At 41.3% G+C, this 24,965-nt stretch overlaps 1 protein-coding gene across 8 annotated transcripts in view; it reads right to left on the reverse strand.

Annotated features, from left to right (window-relative positions):
* The window catches only part of OPHN1 (oligophrenin 1), a 569,682-nt gene extending 545,609 nt beyond the window's left edge, over positions 1-24,073 (reverse strand). For 5 of the 8 annotated variants that reach the window (XR_004622535.1, XR_004622536.1, XM_034650018.1 and 2 more), the window contains exons 1-2: positions 23,323-24,073; positions 23,022-23,182 (exon numbers count right to left, since the gene is read on the reverse strand). Coding sequence is in view for 6 of the 8 variants with exons in the window: in XM_034650018.1 (XP_034505909.1) it covers positions 23,022-23,175 (154 nt within the window). In the remaining 2 variants the exon portion in view is untranslated. The remainder of the gene's footprint in view (positions 1-23,021; positions 23,183-23,322) is intronic. The other 3 variants (XM_034650021.1, XM_034650020.1, XM_034650019.1) reach the window with 3 other exon arrangements.
* Positions 24,074-24,965: the final 892 nt, after the last annotated feature.

Here is a 24,965-nt window from a genome sequence, read left to right on the forward strand (position 1 = left end):
CTGACCCTTGCTTTGGTGCAAACAGAACAAGGAGACCTCTTTGAGAAATTAAGCTACTCCTTACCCCCTCTCCCTTCAGCCCAGGACTTCTGAGAAGGAGCGAAGAGCAAAGGCGCAAGGCTAGAAAGTTTCCCTCACTTATTCTTAAAAGTCAGAGCCTACAAAACACTTCAAAGTATACGACGCCTGTGAGCATCCATTCCACCTACTTGTACTTGTCATCAGTAGAAAGCCAAAGTCTTTGCTGATCCAACAGAGAGACCAGGGTGACCTTCTCTGATGTGCCAAAGGAATCATACATTTTTTTTTATTAAACATCGTGTTATTAACTCTTGCCTGATGCAGAAACTCAAGACAGTATCCCATAAGAAACATCAAAGCCACAATCGTCCAGCAGCCTTCACAAACACCCAGAAGCTCCTGGGGGGCCACACTTTGGGAAAGCCAGTCCTAAAGAGGACTACTAACTCCTCAAGGGTGAGAATGCTACTAAGAGAAAAGAATTCTCCCTAGAAAGACTTGTCAAGCAAGTGCCTCCTTGCCCAGTGACTGGTTCAATGCTTTAATCAGCCCGATCCTGCTGGACTTGTTAGACCTGACAAAACAACAGCAACAGCTTTGGTAATAATGCCGGACATGGGCCAGGGCAAAACTTTCTGCTGCAAAGGAAATCTATATAATGGGCTTTGCCCAGGAAACATGCCAATTATTCTCATATTACCAGGCAAGCAGAAGCTTATTAAAGGCACAGGGGTAAGAGGGACGCAAAGGATTGATCCTAAATATCATCATGACACACCTAATATTTATGAGCTCCTTTGAATGGGAGCTCCCTAACACATGGCTTGAGGGCGGGCCCAAAGACTTTAAATCACAATTTGGAGGGTGGCTGCAGGTAAGTCATCAGAGCAGAAAGAGGTGGCTAGGCATAAAAACAAGGCACAGTAAGGCAAGGTTTCTAAGAGGGCTTCCTAGGATACAGAAGGTAGGAGATGTCAGCTGGCAATGGGCAACACTGAGGAGAGTGAATAGTAAGGGTTTAACAGATAGTGAGATACATAAGGAAATGGTGATAGGAGGACAGGCTCAAGGAGCAGAAGAGGGCTGAGTGCAAAGCCAGGCCAGAGCTGGGACATACCTCAGGGAGAATCAGGTACCTACCATGGCAAGAGACTATATAAGAAAGCCCAGAGACACAGACTTCCCAAACTCACGCTGTAAGGCATAACCACTGACCCCATTCTACAGAGAATACGATAAAATACAGGATAAAATCTGAAGCCCTTGAGAGCCAGAAAATCTGGGTTTAGACCCCAACTTGCCACACATTAGCTGAACGACTCTGAGCAAATCACTTAACTTCTCTGAATTTCAATTTCCTCATCGTAAAACTGGGAAACCATTATTTGCCCTTGGTCACCTGACCTGTATAAAAAGGAACACTAATAATACCCTGCCTGATTAGCTCTTAGGGTTGCCGTAAATATCAAATTGAAATCATAGATAAAACAGGCAAACTGAAAAATACTAAAAAAGATGTACTTCCATTATTTTTATGAAGTATTATTATGTATGATATCAGTGCAAACACACAACTCCATCTAAGGATGAAACTGGTTTCAAACAAGATATGTATTAGCCCTGAAAGTCAACATTCACATAACTTAGACTAAATAATGTCTGCACCACCTATGAAACCTCTAGAAGAGAAAACTAACTGGCCTATTAAAATAGCCACCTATTTTTCTTCCTTATTAACTATTTTACTATTTTAAGCTTCATTTTACATCCCAAATCTGTAATGAATGTTGCCCAGGGCCACCCCCTCACCCATCCTCAATATGAAGCTTCTTCGGCTCTTTGTAACCACCTCCAATGGCTTCAGAGAATTCTCTTTTAAAGACCTCTACCCTGGTCTGGACTGTCTTCTTCACAGCAGCCTTCCCAGAATAGCACACAGATGGCTGATGATGCCAGAAACTCTACCACAAGCTCTGGGCTATCAGCTCTGCCAGCCACACACTTTTTTTACTGCTGTTCTCCAGCTTTCAAACGGGCCACTTCCCCTGTACACGCGTACTGGTGGCTGCTCCTGTTTCTCTACAGAGGGTGACATATCTCTTCTTCATATATGTTCTTTCTAAGCTATCTGTTGCTCTGAATAGCACTTATATTCTCTTTCATCATTATAGGGAATAAAAGCAATGTGGAACAGTGGAAAGATAACTCAGAAAATCTAAGGCTTAGCCCTACTACTGACTTGCAGTGGGAAAGTACATAAGCTCTCTAAGCCTTAGTTTCTTCCTCTATAAAATGGAGATAATAACATTTTCTGTTTCATCAAGCTAGGAAAGAGCCAACTAGAAAAAGTACAGCAGTAACTTCAGCCTGCCTGAACCTTCCTTCCCCTACTCTATTCCTACAGGTCTGTGAAATGAATGGCTGTCTTCAGGCCAACACTGGAGATGCATTCTTGGCAAGAGGCAGTAAAGAGAAAACAAGGCTTTCCTTCTATGATCCGAAGGTGATTCTGAAAAAAATCACAGGCTGAACAAAGAGGCTGTGAAGAGTAGAGACTGTTTTGTGAGGCACAGTGATATTGCACAGAGCCCAGGAGGGCAGACTGGTTACTGAGTTACAGTACTGACTCTGACAAACTGGCTCCATGATCCTGGACAAGGAACATCCCCTCAAGTTTGCTTCCTTGTCTGAAATATGAAAGCGGTAAATGTTCTCTGAAGGGCCCTTGGAACTCCATGAGTCCATTTCCAGCAAGATAGTGCCCATTAATCCAAAAGAAAAGGAAATAGTTAAAAAGCAACTGCTTTTCACAAAGGAAAAGCAAACAAAATGCCAGAATCCCCAGCTTTTCCACCCCTTCCTTTCTGCTAGTGCAGCCATACACTCCCTGGCTGAGCTGTTACCCAATTAGCACACTGATAATTGTTTGTTTTCCTATTTGGTGCCACGACAGAACGATCATTCCCATAAACACTGAAGCACCGGGCATGGGCGTGGATTCTAGAAGACAAATCTCTCCAGACAAATCAAATATGGAAAAATATCAATATTTCCCATGTTAAGAGAAAGAGAAATTCAGCATGGTGACAATGGTGGCCAGGACATTCTCTTTACAACTCCCTTTGGATTGTTTTTTTTTTTTTCCTGCTCTAGACAAAAGTTGTAAGGGGCAGCTATAAAACACCTTGATGGCTTGCTACTCCTCGTCCTCCCACCCCCAATGAATTCAGGATGGATGAATCCAGGATTAGTTCCCAGCTGTCAACTGCCACATGCATAATACATATTTTTCCAATCACACGGACAGGCTTTTCCACGACAGCCGGGCTCTGGAAAGAGAGCTGCAAGCTGAAATGCGGCCCTCCTATTTCTGGGAAGTCCTTAATGAAAAACTTTTGCAAAGAACTGCCTTGAAGTTCTTAATATGGTACTGTAGTGTGGGGCCTACTGCTTGCCACTTGGGAGAAATTTCATACTGCCTTACGATAAAAATAATATGGGGGAGGACTTTGTCACCCTTTAGTAATGCCACACAGTTCCCAATTATACACTATCCACTACAAGAAAAGCAGCTACATTTGCCAAAAGACATCAACAAATGAGCAGAGAGGAGGGGAGGCCTCTGGAACTGCCTAACCAGCTGGTGTATGCTCTTGGGGAAGGAAACAAAGAGGACGGGTGTCACACCATCAGAATGTATAGCCATTCTTCTATGACAAAGGACAGAAAACACAACCAGATCCTAATTAAATTGAGGCTAGAGTACTTAACAGGGAAACCCCTAATCCCAGCCATGAGGGTGGGATAGGGGGAGGGAATGAAAGGAAAGTTAATACTGGTCCAGTTCTTTACTGCCAACTGGGTCATTTCAAACAAAAGCACCCCCAGCTCCAATAAAAAATATCCAGGCAGTTTTAATGCAAGATACCTGCTTTAGAGTATGGTACAGAAAGAACCTTAGAATGGAAAATAAGGAAATCTGATTCTGGTCCCAATTTGGATGGCAGCTCTAGGTCCCTGAAGGAGTCAGTTCTCTCTCTTGGCTTCCTTTTCCCTAGACATAAACTCAACAGAGCGGATGTAAAGTTTTCTAAACAACCTTCCAGGTCTGTTATTCTATAAGAACCAAAGGAAAATGTAGGAAGCACCTCTGTTTCTCCATGCACAATGTGAAAAAAATAGCTTTAAGACATAACTCACATATCATAAAATTCACTCATTAAAGCACACAATTAAGAGGGTTTTAGTATGGGGGAGAAGAAAAAGATGGTGGAGGAGTAGGGGACCTTTTTTCAGATGATCCCCTGAATTTAGCTGGATATCTACCAGATCATCCTGAACACCCACGAAATCAGCCCGAGACATACATACATCTGGACATACATCTGGATCTCTACAAATGAACATCTCCAGCGCTGAGTATTGAGGTACCAAGCGGGGAGCCATGAATCCAAGCACAGATATCGGAAGATAAACGGAAGGGGGAGGGAGCCACCCCGCTCAGGTGCCGGGAAGCAGTAGGCACCTGCTCTAGGGAGCAGGCCGGACTCGCGGACCAGTAGCAGCCGAGAAAGCAGACTAAGTCTGGGAGCCTGGGAATGAGCGTGCGACCAGACTAAAAACCAGAGCTCCAGAGCGTTCACTCGAACTAGACTGAAACCAGGAGCTCGGGAGCGTGCAAGGGAACCGGGGGCAGCTGGCAGTGATGAAGCACAAAGGACAGAGACGTGCCAGCCCTGAGCAAGGGCTGGGAGAGCGGCTGTGGGGCGCACAACCCAGGACGCTGCAGGGTTTTTAGCAGCACTGAAAGAAACAGAGTTAAAGTGGCCAGGAGAGCTCAGTGGAGAGTAGACTGTGATCTCTCTGTTCTGAGACAGAGGCTAGGATACAGTCACTGTGGCTCTGACTCTCAGAAGAGTCACAGAAAACAGCCAGGGAAAGCTGCCAGAGAACAAAAGCCCGGAAATATCGGTTGGCATTGGGCCCATTCCCCACCCCCCCCCACAGGGGATGGGGCAACTCTACCCAAATAGGGTTGCCTGAGTATCAGCACAGCAGGCCCCTCTCCTAGAAGGCAGGCTGAAAAATCAAGAAGCCCACATCCCTAAGGTCCCTGTAAAACAAGTGCACATTGCCTGGGTCCTGGTCAATACTTTGGGCTCTGCACATCCCCGCAAACTCTCCTCATCAGAATGACAAGGAGGAGGAATCCTCAACAGAAAAGAGAAACAGAGACTGTGGCCTCTGCCACAAAACTAATGGATATGGATATAACCAAATTGTCAGAAATGGGAGTTCAGAGTAACAATGGTAAAGATGATGTGTAGGCTTGAAAAAAAAATATTAACGAAAATATTAACGAGAACATACTCTCTAAGGGCAGAAATGAGAGCGAATCTGGCAGAAATTAAAAATGCTATAAATCAAATGCAGTCTAAACTGGATACTCTGACAGGTAATGAGGTAAATGAGACAGGTAAATGAGACAGAAGAACGAATTAGTGAGTTGGAAGATGGGACGACAGAAAAGAAGGGAAAAATGGGAACTTAGCTCAAAAAAATTCATTCTCAAGAATGTAGATTACAGGAGATTACTGACTAAATGAAACATTCCAATGTCAGAATCATCAGCATCCCCGAGACAGTAGAGAAGGAGAGAGGTCTAGAAGAGATATTTGAACAAATTATAACTGAGAACTTCCTTAATCTGGTGAAGAAAACAAGCATTCATGACCAAGAGGCAGAAAGGACTCCTCCCAAGATCAATGAGAACAGGCTAACACCATGTCACATAATAGTACAATTCGCAAATCTTAGATACAAGGATACAACCTTGAAAACGGCCAGGGGGAAGAGAACCCTCACCTACAGAGGGAGGAACATCAGAATAACGTCAGACCTGTCTACAGAGACGTGGCAAGCCAGGAAAAGTTGGCAAGACATATTCAGAGCATTAAGTGAGAAGAATATGCAGCCAAGGAACCTTTATCCAGCAAGGCTGTCATTCAGAATTGATAGACACACAAGGACCTTCCAAGACCGGCAGAAACTGAAAGAATATGTGACCACCAAGACAGCCCTACGAGAACTATTAAGGGGGTTCTATAAAAGTAAAAAGACCCCAAGAGTGATACAGAACAGAAATTTACAGAGACAATCTATAGAAACAAGGACTTCACAGGCAGCATGACATCATTAAAATCATATCTCTCAATAATCACTCTCAATGTGAATGGCCTAAATGCTCCAATAAAAAGGCACAGGGTTGTAGACTGGATAAAAAGACATGACCCATCCATATGCTGTCTACAAGAGACTCATTTTGAACCTAAAGATACATCCAGACTGAAAGTGAAGGGATGGAAAACCATCTTTCATGACAATGGACCTCAAAAGAAAGCTGGGGTAGCAATTTCAGATTATATTTTAAACTAAAGACTGTAGTTAGAGATATAGAAGGACACTATATTATTCTTAAAGGATGTATCCAACAAGTGGATATGACAATTATAAATATCTATGCTCCCAACAGGGGAGCGGCTAGATATACAAGCCAACTCTTAACCAGAATAAAGAGACATATGGATAATAATACATTAATAGTAGGGGACCTCAACACTCCACTCTCAGCAATAGACAGATAACCTAAGCAGAAAAATCAACAAAGAAACAAGAGCTTTGAATGACATACTGGACCAGATCGACCTCATAGATATATACAGAACACTACACCCCAGAACAACAGAATACTCATTCTTTTCAAATGCACATGGAACTTTCTCCAGAATAGACCATATACTGGGTCACAAAACAGGTCTCAACTGATACCAAAAGACTGAGATTGTTCCCTGCATATTCTCAAACCACAATGCTTTGAAACTGGAACTCCATCACAAAGAAAAATTCGGGAGAAAGTAAAACACGTGGAAACTAAGAACCATCCTGCTTAAGAACGATTGGGTAAACCAGGGAATTAAAGAACTTAAGCAATTTATGGAAACCAATGAGAACAAAAACACATCAGTCCAAAACCTCTGGGACACTGCAAAGGCAATCCGAAGGGGAAAATCCAAGCCTCACTCAAAAGAATAGAAAAATCTAAAATGCAGTTTTTCTACTCTCACCTCAAGAAGCTGGAGCTGGAAGAGAAGAACAGGCCTAACCCACGCACGAGAAAGCAGTTGATCAAGACCAGAGCAGAGATCAATGAATTAGAAACCAGGAGCACAGTAGAGTAGATCAACAAAACTAGAAGCTGGTTCTTTGAAAGAATAAATAAGATCGATAACTCACTGGCCAGACTTATTCAAAAGAATAGAGAAAGGACCCAAATCAATAAAATTATGAATGAAAGGGGAGAGATCACGACCAACACCAATGAAATAGGAATGATCATTAGAAACTTTTATCAACAGCTTTATGCCAATCAATTAAACAACCTGGAAGAAATGGATGCCTTCCGGGAAACCTATAAGCTCTCAAGTCTGAAACAGGAAGAAATTGATTATTTAAACAGACCGATTAATTATGAAGAGATTGAAGCAGTGATCAAAAACCTCCCCAAAAACAAGAGTCCGGGGCCTGATAGATTCCCTGGGGAATTCTACCAAACATTCAACAAAGAAATAATACCTATTCTCCCGAAGCTAAACAGAAGGAAAATTACCAAACTCGTTCTATGAGGCCAGCATTACCTTGACCCCAAACCAGGCAAAGACCCCATCAAAAAGGAGAATTACAGACCGATATCCCTAATGAATATGGACGCCAAAATTTTCAACAAGATCCTAGTGAATAGGATCCAACGGTACACGAAAAGGATTATCCATCATGACCATGTGGGATTCATCCCTGGGATGTCAGGGTGGTTCAACATTCGCAAATCGATCAGTGTGACAGATCATATCAACAAGAAAAGAGTCAAGAACCATATGATCCTCTCAATAGATGCATAAAAAGCATTTGACAAAATACAGCATCCTTTCCTGATTAAAACCCTTCAGAGTGTTGGGACAGAGGGTACATTCCTCAATTTCATAAAAACCATATATGAGAAGCCTACAGCGAATAACATTCTCAATGGGGAAAAGCTGAAAGCCTTTCCCTTAAGATCAGGAACATGACAAGGATGCCCACTCTCGCCATTATTGCTCAACATAGTACTAGAAGTCCTTGCAACGGCAATCAGACAACAAAAAGGGATAAAGGTATTCAAATCAGTAAAGAAGAAGTCAAACTGTCTCTCTTCGCAGATGACATGATACTCTATACGGAAAACCCACAAGAATCCACTCCCAAATTACTAGTACTGATAGAACAATTCAGTAATGTGGCAGGATACAAAATCAATTCTCAGAAATCAGTTGCATTTCTATACATGAACAATGAGACTGAAGAAAGAAAAAATACGGAACCGATTCCATTTATAATGGCACCAAAAATCATACGAAATCTTGGAATTAACTTAACCAGAGAGGTTAAGGATCTATATGCTAGAAACTACAGATCACTGTTGAAAGACATTGAAGAAGACACAAAAAGATGGAAAAACATTCCATGCTCATGGATCGGAAGAATGGATCGGAAGAATAAACATAGTTAAAATGTCTATGCTACCCAGAGCAATCTACACTTTCAACGCTATCCCAATCAAAATGCCAATGACATTTTTCAAAGAGCCCTTAAATTTGTGTGGAACCAGAAAAGGCCCCGAATCGCCAAGGAACTGTTGAAAAGGAAAAACAAAGCTGGGGGAATCACAATGCCGGATTTCAAGTTGTACTACAAAGCTGTGATCCCAAAGACAGCATGGTACTGGCACAAAAACAGACACACAGACTAATGGAACAGAATACAGAACCCAGAAATGGACCCTCGGCTCTATGGGCAACTAATCTTCGACAAAGCAGGAAAAAACATCCAGTGGAAAAAAGACAGTCTCTTCAATAAATGGTGCTGGGATAATTGGACAGCTACATGCAAAAGAATGAAACTTGACCACTCTCTCACACCATACACAAAGAAAAACTCCAAATGGATGAAAGACCTCAACGTGAGACAGGAATCCATCAAAATCCTAGAGGAGAACACAGGCTATAACGTCTTCGACATCAGCCACAGCAACTTCTTTCATGACACATCTCCAAAGGCAAGAGAAACAAAAGAAAAAATGAACTTGTGAAGACTTCATCAAGATAAGAAGTTTCTGCACAGCAAAGGAAACAGTCATCAAAACAAAGAGGCAACCCACAGAATGGGAGAACATATTTGCAAATGACATTACAGATAAAAGACTGGTATCCAAGATCTATAAAGAACTTCTCAAACTCAATACATGAGAAACAAATAATCAAATCAAAAAATGGCAAAAGGTATGGACGTTTTTCCAATGAAGACATACAAATGGCTAACAGAAACATGAAAAAAGGTTCAAAATCATTAGCCATCAGGGAAATTCAAATCAAAACCACATTGAGATACCACCTTACGCCAGTTATAATGGCAAAAATGGACAAGGCAAGAAACAACAAATGTTCGTGAGGATGTGGAGAAAGGGGAACCCTCTTACACCGTTGGTGAGAATGCAAGTTGGTACAGCCACTTTGGAAAACAGTGTGGAGGTCCATCAAAAAGTTAAAAATTGAGCTACCCTATGACCCAGCAATTGCACTACTGGGTATGTACCCCAAAGATACAGATGTAGTGAAAAGAAGGGCCATATGCACCCCAATGTTCATAGAAGCTTTGTCCACAATAGCTAAATTGTGGAAGGAGTCGAGATGCCCTTCAACAGACCAATGGATAAAGAAGATGTGGTCCATATATACAATGGAATATTACTCAACCATCAGGAAGGATGATTACCCAACATTTGCAGCAACGTGGACGGGACTGGAGGAGATTATGCTAAGTGAAATAAGTCAAGCAGAGAAAGTCAATTATCATATGGTTTCACTCATTTATGGAACATAGGAAATAGCAGGGAGATCGGTAGGAGAAGGAAGGGAAGAATGAAGGGGGGGTAAACAGAAGGGGGAATGAACCATGAGAGACAATGGACTCTGGTAAACAAACTGAGGGCTTCAGAGCAGAGGAGGGTGTGGGATTGGATAGGCCAGTGATGGGTATTAAGGAGGGCACATACTGCATGGAGCACTGGATGTTATACACAAACAATGAATCATGGAACACTACATCAAAAATAAAAAAAGAGGGCTTTAGTATACTCAGAGTTGTACAACTATCATCACAATCTCATTTTAGAAAATTTTCACAGCCCCTATAGAAACCCTTTGCCTATTAACAGTCATAATACATCCCGACCCCCTAACCCAGCCCTAGACAGCCACTAAACTGATATGCCTAGTTTGTTTAATGTTTTTAACATATAATGTTTTTAAAATATCTGTATCATATCGGGATGCCTGGGTGGCTCAGTCGGTTAAGCATCTGCCTTCAGCTCAGGTCATGATCCCAGGGTCCTGGGATGGATCTCCGCATCATGGCTCCCTGCTCAGTGGGGAGTCTGCTTCTCCCTCTCCCTCTGCCCCTCCCCCAGTTCGTGCTCGCTAGCTCTCCCTCTCTTGCTTTCTCAAATAAATAAATAAATAAATAAATAAATAAATAAATAAATATCTTTAAGAAAATATATCTGTATCTATTATATGTTTCTTCTCTTATTCCAATTATTTGGTGTATTACATTGTTACAGGGATTGATTTTCAGATGTTAAACTAATGCTGGATTCCTGAAATAAATTCCACTTGGTTATGGTATATAATCCTTTTCATATGTTGCTGGATTTGGTTTCTTAGCATTTTGTTGAGGACATTTGCATCTGTATTATTAAGGGAATTTGGTCTATGGTTTTATTTTCTTGTGATGTCTGGTTTTGCTATCAGGTTACTACTGGCCTCAGAGAATATATTAAGAAATGTTCTCTCTCTCTTTAGGAAGAGTTTGCAAAGGATGGGTGTTAATTTTTATTTAAATGTTTGGAAGAATTCACCAGTGAAACCATCTAGGCCTGGGCTTTTCTTTGTGGATAGTACTTTGATTACTAATTCAGTGTCTTTACTTGTAAGTCTATACAGATTTTCCATTTATTGTGGAGTCAATTTTGGTAGTCTGTGTCTTCCTAGAAATTTGACCATCTCATCTAAGTTACATAATTTATGGGCATAGAGTTATTCATCGTATTCCTTTTTTTTTAATTTTGTAAGATTGATAGTGTCCCCTCCTTCATTCCTGCTTTTAATAATTCAAATCTTCTATCTTTTCTCTTTGTCAGTCTAGCTCATGATTTCTCAATGTTGCTGGTCTTTTTAAAAACCAACTTTTGATTTTTTTTAAATTTTCTCTATGGCTTTCCTATTCCTTATTTCATTTAATTTCACTTTATATTTATCACTTCTTTCCTTCTACTTTCTTTGGGATTAGTTTGTTCTTATTCTAAAGTATCTTAACGTGGAAGCTTAGGTTACTGAATTGAGATCTTTCTTCTTTTCTAATGTAGGTGTTTATATCTATAAATTTTCCTCTAAGCACTGCTTTTCCTGCATTCCATAACTTCTGGCATGTTGTGTTTTCATTTTTATTCATTCCAAAGTATTTTCTAATTGCCCTTATGATTTTGTTGACCTAGGAGACACTTAGGAGTATGATATTTAATTTCCACATATTTGTGAACTGCCTAAACATCCTTTTGTTATGATTTAAAATTTCATTCCACTGTAGCTAGAGAATATACTTCATGTGAATAAATATACATAGGCATGGTTTGTGGCCTAGCAGAAGGTCTATCCTGAAAAATGTTCCATGTGCACTTGAGAAAAATGTGTTGTCATATAGAGTGTTCTACAAATGTCTATAAGAGGTCTAGTTGGTTTAGAGTATTGTTCAAGTCTTCTATTTCCTTGCTGATCTCTGTCTAATTAATCTATCCCTTATTGAAAGTGGAATATTGAAGTCTCCAGCTTCTATTTTTAGAGTATCTATTTCTCCCTTCATTTCTGCCACTTTTGCTTCATGCATTGGGGGGCTCCGTTTTTAGGTGCATATGTTTATGATTTTATATCTTCCTGATATATGGACTGTGTTTACCATTATAAAATATTTTTCTTTGTATGTCAAAAATATTTTTTCTTAAAATCTATGTTGTCTGGGGGCACCTGGGTGGCTCAGTCAGTTAAGCATGTGACTTTTACTTTTAGCTCAGGTCATGATCTCAGGGTCATAAGATTGGGCCCCCCTTCCAGCTCCACACTCAGCCCAGAATCTGCTTGTCCCTTTCCCTCTGCTCCTCCCTCTGCTCTGCTTGCTCTCTCTCTCTCAATCTTAAATAAATAAATAAATAAATAAATAAATAAATAAATAAATAAATAAACAAACAAACAAACAAAATCTTCTTTAAAAAATCTACGTTTTCTGATATTAGTACAGCCACCACAATTCATTTTGGTTACTGTTCGCTTGGCACATTTTTCCATCCTTTTATTCTCAACCATTTGTGTCTTTGAATCCAAAATATGTCTCTTAAAGACAATATATATTTTAATCAGTTTATCCATTTTGCTAATTCCTGCCTTTCTATTATAGGGTGTATTACATTCACTCCTAATATAATTACAGATAGGCAGAGAATTTATGTCTACCGTTTATTTTCTATATATCTTATCTTGTTTTTTCTATTCCTCCATTACTACCTTCTTCTGTGTTAAATAAGTATTGTCTACTGCACCATTTTATTATTTTTTTAAAAGATTTTATTTATTTATTTGACAGAGAGAGAGACAGCCAGCGAGAGAGGGAACACAAGCAGGGGAAGTGGGAGAGGAAGAAGCAGGCTCCCAGCAGAGGAGCCTGATGTGGGGCTCGATCCCAGGACTCTGGGATCACACCCTGAGCCGAAGGCAGATGCTTACTGACTGAGCCACCCAGGTGCCCCTACTGTACCATTTTAATTCCCTTGTTTCTTTCATTATATATATTTTTAGTTATTTTATTAGTGGCTGACCATCTTAATTTAAGACACTCTAGTTCAGATTAATTTTAACTTAATTTAGAAAGCATACAGAAACATGGTACCTGTATAATTGTTTCCTCCCCCATGCTTTGTGCTGTATTGTCATATGTATTGCATCTTTGTATATCATAAGCTCATCAACACAGTTTTGTAAATATTGCATTATGCAGTTGTCATTTAAATCAGGTAGGGAAAAAAGAGTTACCAAAAGACAGTTATATTGTCTTTTCTATCTTCATATATAGGTACATTTACTGGTACTCTTCATATTTTGTATAGATTTGAGTTACCATTCATCATTCTTTCATTTCATCCTGAAAGATTCCCATTAGTATTTCTTATAGGGCAGGTCTATAGTGACAAAGTCTCAGTTTCTGGTTTTGTTTACCTGAGAATGTCTTAATTTCTCCCTTGTTTTTGAAGGAGGAAGGATGGTTTTCATGAATACAGAACTCTTGGTTGACATTATTTTTCTTTCAGCACTTTGAATGTCAGCCCACTGCTTCCTGGTCTCCATGGTTCTTGATAAGTTGGCTTTTAATCTTATTAAGGATCCCATTTACCTAGTGAGTTATTTTTCTCTTCTTTCAAGAGTATCTCTGTCTTTGGTTTTCATCTGCTTAACTTTAATGTATCTAGAAATGGCTTTCCTTGAGTTTCTCCGATGTGGAGTTTTTTGAGCTTCTTGAACCTGGAGATTAGTATTTGTTCATCAAATTTGGGAAGTTTGGGGCCATTATTTTTTCAAATATTCTTTCTGCTCCTTTCAATCTATCTTCTCCTGGGACTTCCACTATAAATATGTTATATACCTGATAGTGTCCCACAGTTTCTGGGGCTCTGTTCATTTTTCTTCATTTTTTTTTCTTTTGCTCAAACTAGATAATCTCAATTGACTTATCTTCAAGTTCTATTACTCTTTTCTTCTTCTAGCTCAAATCTGCTATTGAACCTCTCTAGTGAATTTTTCATTTCAGCTATTTTACTTTTCAACTCCAAAATTACTCTTGTTCTTCTTTATAATTTTTACCTCTTTGTAGTGTCTCTTTGTTGATACATTGTTTTCATGCAGTCCTTTAAATCTTTAGACATGGTTTCCTTTATTTTTTTGAATATGTTTATATTAGCTGATTTAAATTTTTTTTGTCTAAATTCCAACATTTAGGCCACATCAGGGACAGTCTCTACTGACTACTTTTCTTCCTGCAGAGAGGCCATACATTTTTTGGCACGCCTGATCATTTTTTGTTGAAAATTGGGCATTTTAAACAATATAGTGCTGTACCTCTGGAAATCAGATCCTGACCCCCAGGTTTTGCTGCTAGTGTTGTTTTGTTATTGTTGTTGTTGCTATTGCTTTGTTTAGTGTCTTTCTTGGATATTTCTATAATGTTTGCATTCCTTGCCACTGATATATCTGCTTGATTAGCTTAGTGGCCAGCTAGTGACTTTTCAGAGACCTTCTTAAATGACTTGAACCATTAAGACTGCCACCTTTTGCAAAGGGGCTCTTTGTGTATGTTGGGACATTCCCTCAACACTCAGCCAGGTAGTTTACACCTCCGCCTCAAGTTCAGCCATAGAGTAGAAATTAGAGCACTCTGAAGTCTTTTCTAGGCACATGCACAGCCCTGGGCATGCACATGGCCTTCTAGATCTTCAGGAATATGTCAGAGCTTTCCAAAGCCCCCAATGGGTACCTCATTCCCCATTTCTTCCTTTCATGTTTTTGGCCAAGCTCTTGCTTGCCCTACTGGTATTGGAGTCTCAGGCAACTATAATGTTAAACACCCTAGGGACAGAACTTTTCTCACAATGCTAGTCCTAAGTCAGGTGAAGTAAGGAGAAGCCCTATAAATGGGGAATTTCTAGGTAGCTTTGAGACAGGTTAAATAGTGACAAGACTCCAGGTGTGTGAGTTCTTAAGGAGCTACAAACCCAGTCTTCCCCCTCAGATGCTAAAGGGCTGTTTTCCACAGCCAATGTGGTTATAAGGCTATTGGTTTTCAAGGTTATCCCAAAGCTATGGAGAAGGGAAAAGGAGGCAGATTAAGTTAAAACACCACAAACCCCACTGCTACAAAGGTTCAACATCTTTTCATCAATAAACACCCTTTAGATTGTTGCAAACCTTTTGGTTAATTTCCAGAGTTCTGAAAGTTAATTTTGACTATTTTTGCCAGGATCCTTTTTGCTTTTACAGTATTGATTTTCTGAAGTATTTAATCTACCATTCCCTCCAAACACAATTTTAAAGAAATCTTGCCCCAGTGTGGCTGGAAATTTGCCTACAGTGAAACACACTCCTGAGGAAACAGAGTTAAAAAGAAGCAATGGGGTAAAGACTTTTTAAAGGATAAACAAACAGCCACCCGTTGTTGCCTCTAGGGTGGAGAACTGGAGAACTGGGACATAAGAAGAGGCAGAAGGTTTAGCCTTTTGTACCTTTTGAATTTTGTACCATGTTCACGTGGTACCAATCAAAAAAAATGTAATATACTTATAAAAGAAGACAGTAGGTACTTTAGATTTTCCCCAAAGACCCCATGAGATGTACTACACACTGTCTGTTTCTGAGAAAATCTCCACCTACTTGAAACGTCTATTAACTACTATTAGCCAGGACCATTAACTACCAAGGATAGTAAGACAGGTAGTTTTGACTTAGAAACTTTTCCTTTTTCCGTTCATTCTTTTTCTTATGGACAATTACATCCCCATGATCTAACTGCCTTTTCTCCCCCACAAAGCCACTCCTTGTAACATGTGTTGGAATACACATCATAACCTGAACTTCATTGCTCTTCTCACAATTGTAATTATTTAAATGAGCAACCAAATGTTTTATTTATGCTCCAAGAGGGAGAGCCCATAGCAGCCTTATTCACTGTTATTCCCCCAATTTCCAAGATAGTACCTGACACATATAAGTGCTTGGCAAATCCTTGTTGAATTAAATGGAAATGCCTTTACATTGTGCAAGGCTTTAGCACTTGATGCAAGCCCCATAAAGCATCATGAGGGCTCTCTACCCCGCTAGCAAAAAAATGAGCTCAAGATTTCCAGGGTACTCCCCTGGAAAACAGTATTTCCTTCTAGATCTTAATGGGCTTTAGAAAATTCCTATAGTAAATGATCAGAAAAACAGATGCCAGAATAAACAAGTCTGTGGCTATGCTTTAACAAGTGAGGCTATAAAACTTAAGCTGAAAAGTAACTTTCCTTCATCACCATTAACTTTGATTGAAAACCTTTTCTTAACAAGCAGGTCAAGCCATGACATTCCCTACACCATCCCCACAACATCCCCCATTCCCCCCAACAAAAAACTTCTTATAAATGGTCACACTGAAAGGCTGTCTTGGTTCACTTTTCCTCCCAAGTCCCTACAGCACCACTAGTCCAACTACTTTAGACTTTGGAATCTGGTTTTCTAAGGGAGTTCAATGAACAGGGCAATAATGCCTCCACCAAATTCCATTTGACACTGGTTAACACCGACTAACAACAGTACCATATGACATACTTATTACATTGATCTGACTTCGGAGAATATCTAAAATAACTCCAAGTGTTCTAAGGCACTAATTAAATATCACCAAGATAATGACAGGATATCTGCTGAGAATGTGTATTACATCACCAACTCCTCCCTGCTATATATGACATATGCATATATGTATATGACACTATACCCACCCAAAAGGAATTAAAAGTTTTGGTTTCTCTCACTATAGAGCTATTCAGGACAGAATGAAAGGCTGTCAGGTTGACACCTTTCAGGAAACATTCATCAAGAAGATAATCAGATAAGTGAGCACAATTCAAGTCATCTATTTATGCTTGACATATCAGTTTGATTTTCCCCTTGCCTACTCTTCCAGAGTAAAGGTGAATTGGCTCTAAAGTTTATAACAGAATCAATTTCGGCTCCTTGACTATGAGCAAGACAGTTGCAGCCCAGAAAACAAAGAATGACAAAGCCAGGAGGAACACTAAGGCTTACTGACCAAAACTCTAATTTTACAAATGGGAAAACTCGGGTTCATAAAGCTAAAGACTTATCCAATGTCATAACAGCAAGCTAGTGACAGAGTTGGAACTAGCAACCAGATTCTCTCTATGTCAAGATAGAAATGGCTCCCCACTGAGGATATTCAAGATCAAATTTGCCTCACAGATGGAATCAACCCATCCTTCCAGGAAAGAACTTGCCAGACAGGTGCCCCAGTTGCCAAAGCAAGAGCTGAATAGATACCCCAAAAGGTCAACTTAATGTAAATATCTAAAACTCTTGTCTCTAAAAGTGTAGGATATAAGAAAGTGGCATTTTTAAAGAATGTAAGACTAGGTTATAAAAGCTATACAAATTATACAATTTCTACTTTATCAACTTCATGTACATTTTTAGTACAGAATGCACCTTTTATATTTTTATTTTTTAATGTTTTTAAGTTTATTTATGCAAGTAATCTCTGCACCCAACATGGGGCTCAAACTCATGACCCCAAGATCAAGAGCCGCATGCTCTACTGGCTAAGCCAGACAGGCGCCCCTCTTTTGTATTCTTTAAAAACATGAGTTTTCATTAGTCCCAGACAGCCTATGTATGTGTGACTGTACATGTATATGTGTAGGTTTAGTGATATAATTCTTTTTTTCTGACATCTGCTTTATATATACAAATACACATAAAGTATGTTATCCTTTGTTTTTGAAAGACTAAAATTTTTATATAAATGTTTCTATTTAACAAAATACAGACACGTACACTAAAATAATGTGAAAATTTATGTAGACATTAAATAAGTTCCTATAATCGGGTTAGTCATTCCTTTCCCAAATGATTAAACTACAATATGCAATACAAAAAAAAAAAGCCAGTGGAATGTTAGAGCTGAAAGTGAGCTTACAGATTGTAAGCTCACCCCACCCCTACCTTTATAAAGCTGCAAACCTGGGGCCTCAGCAAAATGACTTACCAAGGTCACAGATCCCATTAGTAACAGAACAATACCCGGGTATCTAACTGTCATGTCTAGGGTTTTTTCCCATTATACTATCATTCTGCCGCTGCTCCTATGCAAATAGTGCCCAGTAGTGCTTCCCCAGAGAAATCTCTATCTGAAGACTATTGCCTTTCATTTCCCCAGCCCATTAACGTCCAAGACTCTTAGACTAATACAGTTAGATCATATAGCTCAGGAGTTGCAACAGGATTAAATATAGGCTGTGAATGTAATTTATTTAGTTAGCACTTAAAAAAAAAAAAGAAACCAAAGGCCATTTGAATGGAGTGAGGCTACTGTATTTTACCCCAACCACTCAAGCCCTATTAATCCATTTCCAACAGATTTATACTCTTCTCTATTCTCCTTGGCCTCTGGCAGCACTGAGCCTGTGATCCCTGAATCCAGATCAGGTATAATTAACAGCACACCAAAGTAAACCTAGTTGATAGAAATGTGAAATACAGCATTATAGTCTACCATTAGCTACTTTCATTGCCTTACCAATAAAAATCCATTTAGGGTTTTTTTTACATTAACTAGTTATATCAGAGTTCTGCCAACTACTACTAGTGAAACAAACCCAACCTGCCACCTATTTTTGTATGCCTCCCTCCCCTAGCTGAAGTGAGAATGGCTTTTATATTTTTAAACAGTTGAAAAATTCAAAAGAAGAATATTTTGTGACATATGAAAATTAAGTGAAGTTCATATTTCAGTGTCAATAAAGTTGTATTAGAACACAACCACTTTCATTCCATGTACATATTATCGACGGTCGCTTTTTCGCAACAATGGCAGTTAAGTAACTGACACAGAGACTGTATGCCCTGCAAAGCCTAAAACATGGCCCTTTACAGAAGAGGTTTACTGCTGACCCCTGAGCTATATCAAAGAGAATTTAGGGGCACCTGGGTGGTGCAGTCAGTTAAGCGTCGAACTCTTGGTTTCGGCACAGGTTGTGATCTCAGGGTCATGAGATTGAGCCCCGTGTTGGGCTCATGCTCAGCATGGAGTCTGCCTAAGTCTCTCTCTCCTCTGCCCCCCACCAAATAAATAAATCTTTTAAAAACGGAATTTAAAGCTGCCAAATAACTTCTGAAAAATCACAAATGTTTGTGTGGGATTGCTCACACCTCACACATCACTCAGATGAATCTTCCTGAAGCACAGCTCAAACCATGCCTCTCTCCCACCAAAAACATTTTTAATACTCCCTCTATCTATAAAGAAAAATCTGAAGTACTTAACAGGTCCCTGCACAATTAAGGCCTCAACCTTCCATTCCAACCTCATCTCCCAAAACTCCCTTCCTGTGACCTGTCCAATGCAGATGACTTGAATTATCTGCTGTCCCTTCACATCCTCTGTGTCATTCCTACTACAAGAAGTGCCTCGTCCTGAATACAGTGCAACAGTTACTTCACACCTCTGAACTTCAGTTTTCCTATCTATACAATGGGAACAATAATCCTTACCTCATAAGGCTGTTATAATATGTTAATGCCTGGTTAAACAAGCAATAAGTATGAATTCCATCGAATTCCAAAGCTACTTCCTCCTTTGCTTTTCCTTGTCCTCCCACCAAGAAATGAGCTCTCCTACTAGTGTCATGTGCCACGATAACCACCTGTTCCATTCTTATGGCTCTGATCCACATCTACTGCCTTACATGATAGTGATCTCTACCCATGTCTTTTCTCTCCTACTAGTCTAGGAACTCTCTGAGGACAGGATCCATGTATGACTAAGACTGCCACATCTGTGACAGCCCTGAGCACAGTGGCTTGAATACAGTATGTGCACAAGTATTTACTGAATGAATGGTATGTGTTCACTGAACTATATGTAACATTTATTAGGTGTATCATGTTGCCTTGTGATATAAGCAGGAGCCACATCACTTGTTCTGAATAATTCCTAGCCTGAGTGCTTAGAAAATATTCAAACAACACCAGGGACCAAAACTGCCAACGTAAAAACAACGGACAAACAGAAAAGTGGGCAATGTGTTCACCTTTCAGAGTCATGGTGTTTTTATTTTCCACTAGTTTAAGTTATAATCATCAGCTTATACTCCAACAATTATAAATAGATCACATTTAAAGGGGGATAATCAACCACTTCACCAAGGGGGACATGTTGATTACTGTTCATAACACCAATTACCTGTGAGCACAGATGTAAGTAAATCTAAACATCCAAAAGGGGCCTATGTTTAATGAATAAATCATCACACAAACTTGTGACTTACACCTTATCTGGAGCTCTGTACAAAATCAGACACAACCAGGATAAATGAAGAAATCCAGTTCCACCTAGGCTAACAACTTTAACAAAAACCGCAGCTAGTTTTTGCAGCGCAGCGCACCGAGTTGCATTGGTTCCTAGAAACACTAGCCATTTGATTTGCTAGGCCACTTAGTAAGTTAAATGGAAAGGTGTCAATCATTCTTTCTGACTTGAATGCCAGGCTCCAAGTGCCAAAATGAATCCCCACACATGAATACAAAATTAATTGCTGAGACATGCCAATGTAAGGAGTGACATTTTCCAATAAGATGACAGCAAAAAGTATGTTTCCAACTACTTCTGCTTATTCATTTCCCTTCAGAAACCTACTGAAAAACACACACTCACCAGCAGATACATTATTAGCCTAAAGACGTATTATCAACAACTTTCTATGTTTAGCTGTTTCCATTTACAAATGGATAATCCATTAACTCCTTTGAGTCTCACAGCAACCCTGTGAGGTGGGTATAATCACCCCCGTTTAACAGATGAAGTCAGCAATCTCTGCCATCTTATCCCAAGATGGTGAAGCCAGGTCTTCTAACTCCAGTTTCAGCATTCTCTTTTCCTGTTTCCCCCACACAAAGCAAAAGCATACCTTTGCTTTGCTTCCGCACTCATTCTCAAAAAGCTAGCACAGTGCGAGGAAGTAGAGTGGGAGCATAAACATTACTGTGGTCAAGACAGTGGGAAACATCCCGCCTTCGCTGCCACCTAATCGTGTTTTTAGAATCATGCAACTTAAAGGAAAGAAATGGAGTGTGGGTTAGCTGCTGGGTTTTATTTCCTCTCTGCCCTATTTTGGCTTTCTATGTATGTTCAGAGACAGAAAACCACCCTGAATATCAAGAAGTCCCACGGGCCAAAATATTCTTTGGATCTTCCACCCATCTGCAAAAGTTTAGGCCTGTATAACTGTTGACTCTTACCAGTCTCAGTCTCAAGAGAAGAGGGAAAGAGTAAGAACGACTACTTGCCCCTAGCGTACAAAAACCTGCCCTTCCTCAAATGTATTATTGAACTGTTTATTGTCTCTTAAAAATCTTAATCTCTCTGTAGCTGGTCACTTTTTAGCACTTTCGGCTTACCATACACGTTGCAAAACCATTCCCTTCCTGGGGCTTATGAACAGCTACATTTGACTGTAGATACTACACCGAGCAGCTTGTCATCATAAGTAAAAATTTTAAAAATCCAAACATTCTCCCCTTTTCCTTTCAATGAACCCTCAATCTTTCTAACTACTTCTGTGGCATAACCTGACTATCTTTAAACTCTCAATGAATTCTATTAAGGGGCAACACACCCCAAAGCCTAGCCTATATGTCTCTAAGGATCAGCATTTCGAATACCCCAACTTTAAGGTGCTGCTAAGAGTGTGCTCTTGTTTGGACCACAATACGACAAAAAATTAAATAATTAAATTCAATCAAATGACCAGCAGGCACTTGGACAATTTATATATTCTGACCAAAGTGGGCAGACAACACTGGCAGTGAAAGCACAGACCCCCAGGAGCAAACCAAAAGAGCTGCACAAAAATACCACCTGGTAGCAGTTACCACTGCACTCCCAAACCTTTCTCCCTGCTCTTCATTGGCTCCATCTGCCTTAAGAAGGTCCCCACACTGGACTTACACACAGGTTTTCGGGGATAAACCCATTCAGAACAAAGTTATAAGCAGACAGGACAACACTACCAGTGACTCTGACCGGTGACTTTATTTTTTGCAATCATTTTTCAGCCAAGAAGAGAAAGAATTATCACTCCACCCAATCACTACCCTCCATTCTTCTGGGTATATACTTTGGCACAAAGGGCTGGCTTGCCTGCACCCTTGTTGGGAATGTTTATTATTCTTTCTCTTACTCCGAGCCTTCCGCCAACTAGCAGAAATAAAAACTCCACACAGTGGGGAAGGTGGGTAGGGTCCCCCAGGTGTCAGCTGTGCCCACTGGGAAAGCCAAGCTACTAGGTGAGGTTCCTTCAGACCAGCGGCCCTTGACCTTAGCCCTGAAGTATGCTCCCTGGGAGCTGGGCTCCTTGTGCTAGGTACTAGGCCAGTCTTTGTTTCACCCCCAAGCAGAACTCCGTGGCACTTGAGGCCATCCAATAATTCTGAGCTTAGACTGACTCTGACCATAGCTCAGGAATTTGAAGGAAAAAAATTACTGGGGCAAAGGTGCTTTCCTTAGAAAACAGGTTGATAGAGGTAATTTTTGTACTGCCCCCACACTCATCCGTCAGCAACCAGAGGCCAGGACACGACTATTACTCAAGCTGCCCACTTCAAACCTCTCTTCTTCAGGAGGTGCTAGAGCAGTTGCTTGGTCAGCTTGAACGTTTCCTTATCCAAGACATGACTACTAAACATGTCCAACAGTACAGGCAAACTGTCCCATCAGAACAACAACCTGCCAAGCAAGGATAGTTGTAGAGCAAGAGGGTCCTTGGCACAGTTACAGATCAAGTCTTAAGAGGTCAAGGCCACTAAAGTTCTAGTTATACTGACCACCTTCCACTTCTATTGACCCCACTTTGGAAGTGTTCAGAAACCCACTCGCCTCAGAGAACTGGATTGGGAAGCACCCTGAATCCTCCCTGTCCCCCGCGGTGTGGCCAGAGCCACTGGCTCGGGGAAACAGCTCATCCATCGAAGCCTTCCACTTACTTCTCATTGCGCTGATAAGCGCGTTGCCATCTTTGATCACGTCCTTAATGAATTTATTGGTTCTCTCCAGCTCCTGCTCGTAACACTTGAGCCTCTCACGGAAATCGGGGCTGTCCAGGTAGCAGTCGCTGAACTCCAGCGGGGGATGCCCCATGGTTCTGCTGGCGAGGATTGAAAGAACAGAGGAAAGACACAAAGACCGAGAGCATCAGCGGCACAGTAGGGGGGAATAGATGGGAGGAACTGAGTGCGGGACCCGCCTGGGAAACTCACAGCCTCCCTCCCTTTGGAGCACAGGTACCTGTTCCGTTGAGATTCCTGGGTCGAGCGGGCTGGTCTGTACCGGAAGCGGGCGGCCGGCAATTGCTTCAGGAGACACGGAAAGCTAACAAATGCAATCCGACCCCGGAGGGGTTCTGCCTAGCAAACAGAATGCCCCCAAGGCATTGCCTCCCCTGACAGACAGCCCAGCCTGCCTCCGGAGACAACCGGGATCCTTCCCGAGCAATTGCAAACGTGCCACTTCGGCCCGCCCAGGGTGGAGGCTGGGGTGGGCGCTGAGACTGGAAGCCTCCTCTCCTCGCTCCTCGTTCGCGAGCTAGCTGAAGATTTCCTTTGCCGAACTCCGCGGGCAACCCTTACTGCACTATCCCCTCCCCCTTCTTAAAGCCAGAGCTGCCGCCCCGCCCCAGCGAACCTTTGCGCCGAGCCCCAAAGCTCGGGCTCCTCCTTCAGCTGTCTTCCTCGCACCCCGGGATTGCGTTACCCAAATGTTCTTGCTCCCAAGAGTTCTTCCTGGTCCAAAGGAGCCGGCCTGCTGTCCTGTTAGGCGTGGGAGGGGTTAATCCCGGGCGGCAATTGAAACGTAGCCTTCCTCCCTAGACACCCGAGAGGGAAGAGGAGGGCGATATCGCTACGCACAATAGCTGCGGTAGCCTGGCGCTTCCCTACGGAAACTGGGGAGCAGTCGGCGCCCTAGGACTCCAGCTGGAAAGCGTGGCGGCCTGGGAGATGTAGTCTTTCCGTTTCTCGCCCCATGACTCCTCCCTGCGATCTCCCCACCACCCCGCCAGGGCGGAGGCTCTCCAAGCAAGACTTTCCCAGCCTGCTCCAGGCTCGCTCCTCTGGCCCAGCCTCGAGGGGCAGGTGCGGAGCCCCGGAGCCTAAGAGGAGAGTTTCCAAAACAAGCGAGAGAACCGGGGAGGCGTCGGTTGTGGAAGGCCATCTCTCACTTCCCATTACTTGGCTGTACTTTTTTTCTTGCTCTCTTTCCAGCCTCCCTCTGAGGGAGCAACTTCCTTTCTCCTTCCCTTGCCCATTTCTCTTGATCCTAGTGTTTTAATTCCCTTGGGCCCTCTACCTGAACAACCTCAAGGGTGGACTCCTACTCTAGGATCTCAATGTTAGGCTCAGAATCCCCTGCCAAAGGAAGGGAGGCCATAATTAGGAGTTCACTTTTTTCCGAATAGGACCTCAGAGCATGGTTTTTGTGATTCAACTCATTGCATAGGTTGTTCTTTAAAGCACATGATTTTCCATGTGGAAGTGGAAAACCTAAGAAGAGGATGTTATAAATTGTCTTGCAGCAGAGACCTCTTGTTCATTGTACAAAGTAGGAGAACTGGGGCTACTCTTGCAGGCGGATGCCTTGAGACTAAGAGCAGCTTCGCATTGGAAAATCGTGTGTATATGGGCAAAAGGATACATTTTTTTTTTTTTTGGGAGAAGTGTTCAGGTTACATTGCTCTGTGGAGAAAGCCAAGAAAAGCCAGAACTGAAGGGGGGGTTGTAAATAGTGTAATAATGGCTAACCCACCTGTATGGGTGTCACATTTCTGCGGTAAAAAATTACCACAAACTTGGTGACTTAAAACAACGTGAATTTATTACCTTAGAGTTCTGGAAGTCAGAAATCAGAAACGGACCTCACTGGGTCAAAACCAA

Source organism: Ailuropoda melanoleuca, chromosome X (genome assembly GCF_002007445.2).
Source record: "Ailuropoda melanoleuca isolate Jingjing chromosome X, ASM200744v2, whole genome shotgun sequence".
In the NCBI taxonomy this organism is placed as follows: domain Eukaryota; kingdom Metazoa; phylum Chordata; class Mammalia; order Carnivora; family Ursidae; genus Ailuropoda; species Ailuropoda melanoleuca.